Raw genomic sequence first — 1147 nt, 5'->3', positions numbered from 1 at the left:
TATTTTTAAATTAATTTTAAGCATTTCATTTTTATCACAGAAAACTTTTACTAATGACAAAATTAAAATATTTGTCATTAACCGAAAATTTGTTCTAGCAGGTGATTGTCCGGTCGAGAACCAAGGTACCGCTGTATTTGATTAACCCGACTTTGATAAAAGCAGTAGCATCGAGGGATTAATTATATGTGTGTGTGTGTGTGTGTGTGTGTGTATCAATATGTACTGTACTTATTCCTTGATTTACGTAGTTAATTGTATATTTATATACAGGCTTATACAGTATCTTCTTGCATAATGTACTGTACAGTACATACGAAGCCTGTTTTTACTTTTTAACAGCTTGTGTCCCCTTTTTTTATGATCTGCGGCGTGACTGATCTCGGTTCTAGATATTTACGAAACACGAAAGAAAGACAGTGGGAATATAAAAGTCTGCAATTTGAAAATTACAACACAATTTTCAAATTTTTAAATAAATCATTATTTTTAATTTATTAAAAGTTCGAAAGAATTTATATTATTAATTAAAATAAATCAACGATTATATGTAAATATTTCTTGTGTGTATTAAATCCACTGCACGTGACACCCACGTCAGGATTTTGATTCAACAAAATAAATACAATTTTGAGTTATTAAAATACTTTATTTAAGCAAATTCTGAATCATCAGAAATTTGAATACAATTCTACAATTTAAATCAACTCAGAATTTTAAAGTGTAAATTCATATAGCGATATAATTAACCTACACCAATTTGTTATACATCAAATAAGAAATTTATAGATCGTTGAAATGCAAATCTTCAATAAATTGTCAACGAAGAAAAATCGAAGAAATTTAGTTTTAACTACAGTTAGTCGCAGTTAGCAGGCATTCCTAAAAGAAAAAAACATATATATATTTATCTATTTATTAAAAAATATATACAGGTTGACCAATATAAACTAATTTAAACTTCATGTTTATTTATTATATATATATATATATATATTTATATCTATATCTATATCTAAAAATGGACATGTATGTCCCTATATCTCACTTTTTCGCCAAAACTACACATCGCACGTGAATGGTGTTTGTATGTGGTGGTAGCCCCAAGTCTCCATTCGTGCATAGGGGTGGTTGCGTCTCGATAGCT

At 28.4% G+C, this 1147-nt stretch overlaps 1 protein-coding gene across 1 annotated transcript in view; it reads right to left on the bottom strand.

Moving 5' to 3' along the window:
* Nucleotides 1–714: 714 nt before the first annotated feature.
* Nucleotides 715–1147, bottom strand: part of LOC111635208 — a 6164-nt gene continuing 5731 nt past the window's right edge. Inside the window, exon 6 of the mRNA XM_023380105.1 lies at nt 715–882. Within this exon, the coding sequence (XP_023235873.1) occupies nt 850–882 (33 nt within the window). The 3' untranslated portion in view covers nt 715–849. The remainder of the gene's footprint in view (nt 883–1147) is intronic.

Source organism: Centruroides sculpturatus, unplaced genomic scaffold (genome assembly GCF_000671375.1).
Source record: "Centruroides sculpturatus isolate CEXI.00-Female unplaced genomic scaffold, Cexi_2.0 scaffold902, whole genome shotgun sequence".
Classification (NCBI taxonomy): Eukaryota; Metazoa; Arthropoda; class Arachnida; order Scorpiones; family Buthidae; genus Centruroides; species Centruroides sculpturatus.
Note: the sequence above shows the minus strand (reverse complement) of the source record. Positions and strands in the feature narration are given on the sequence as shown.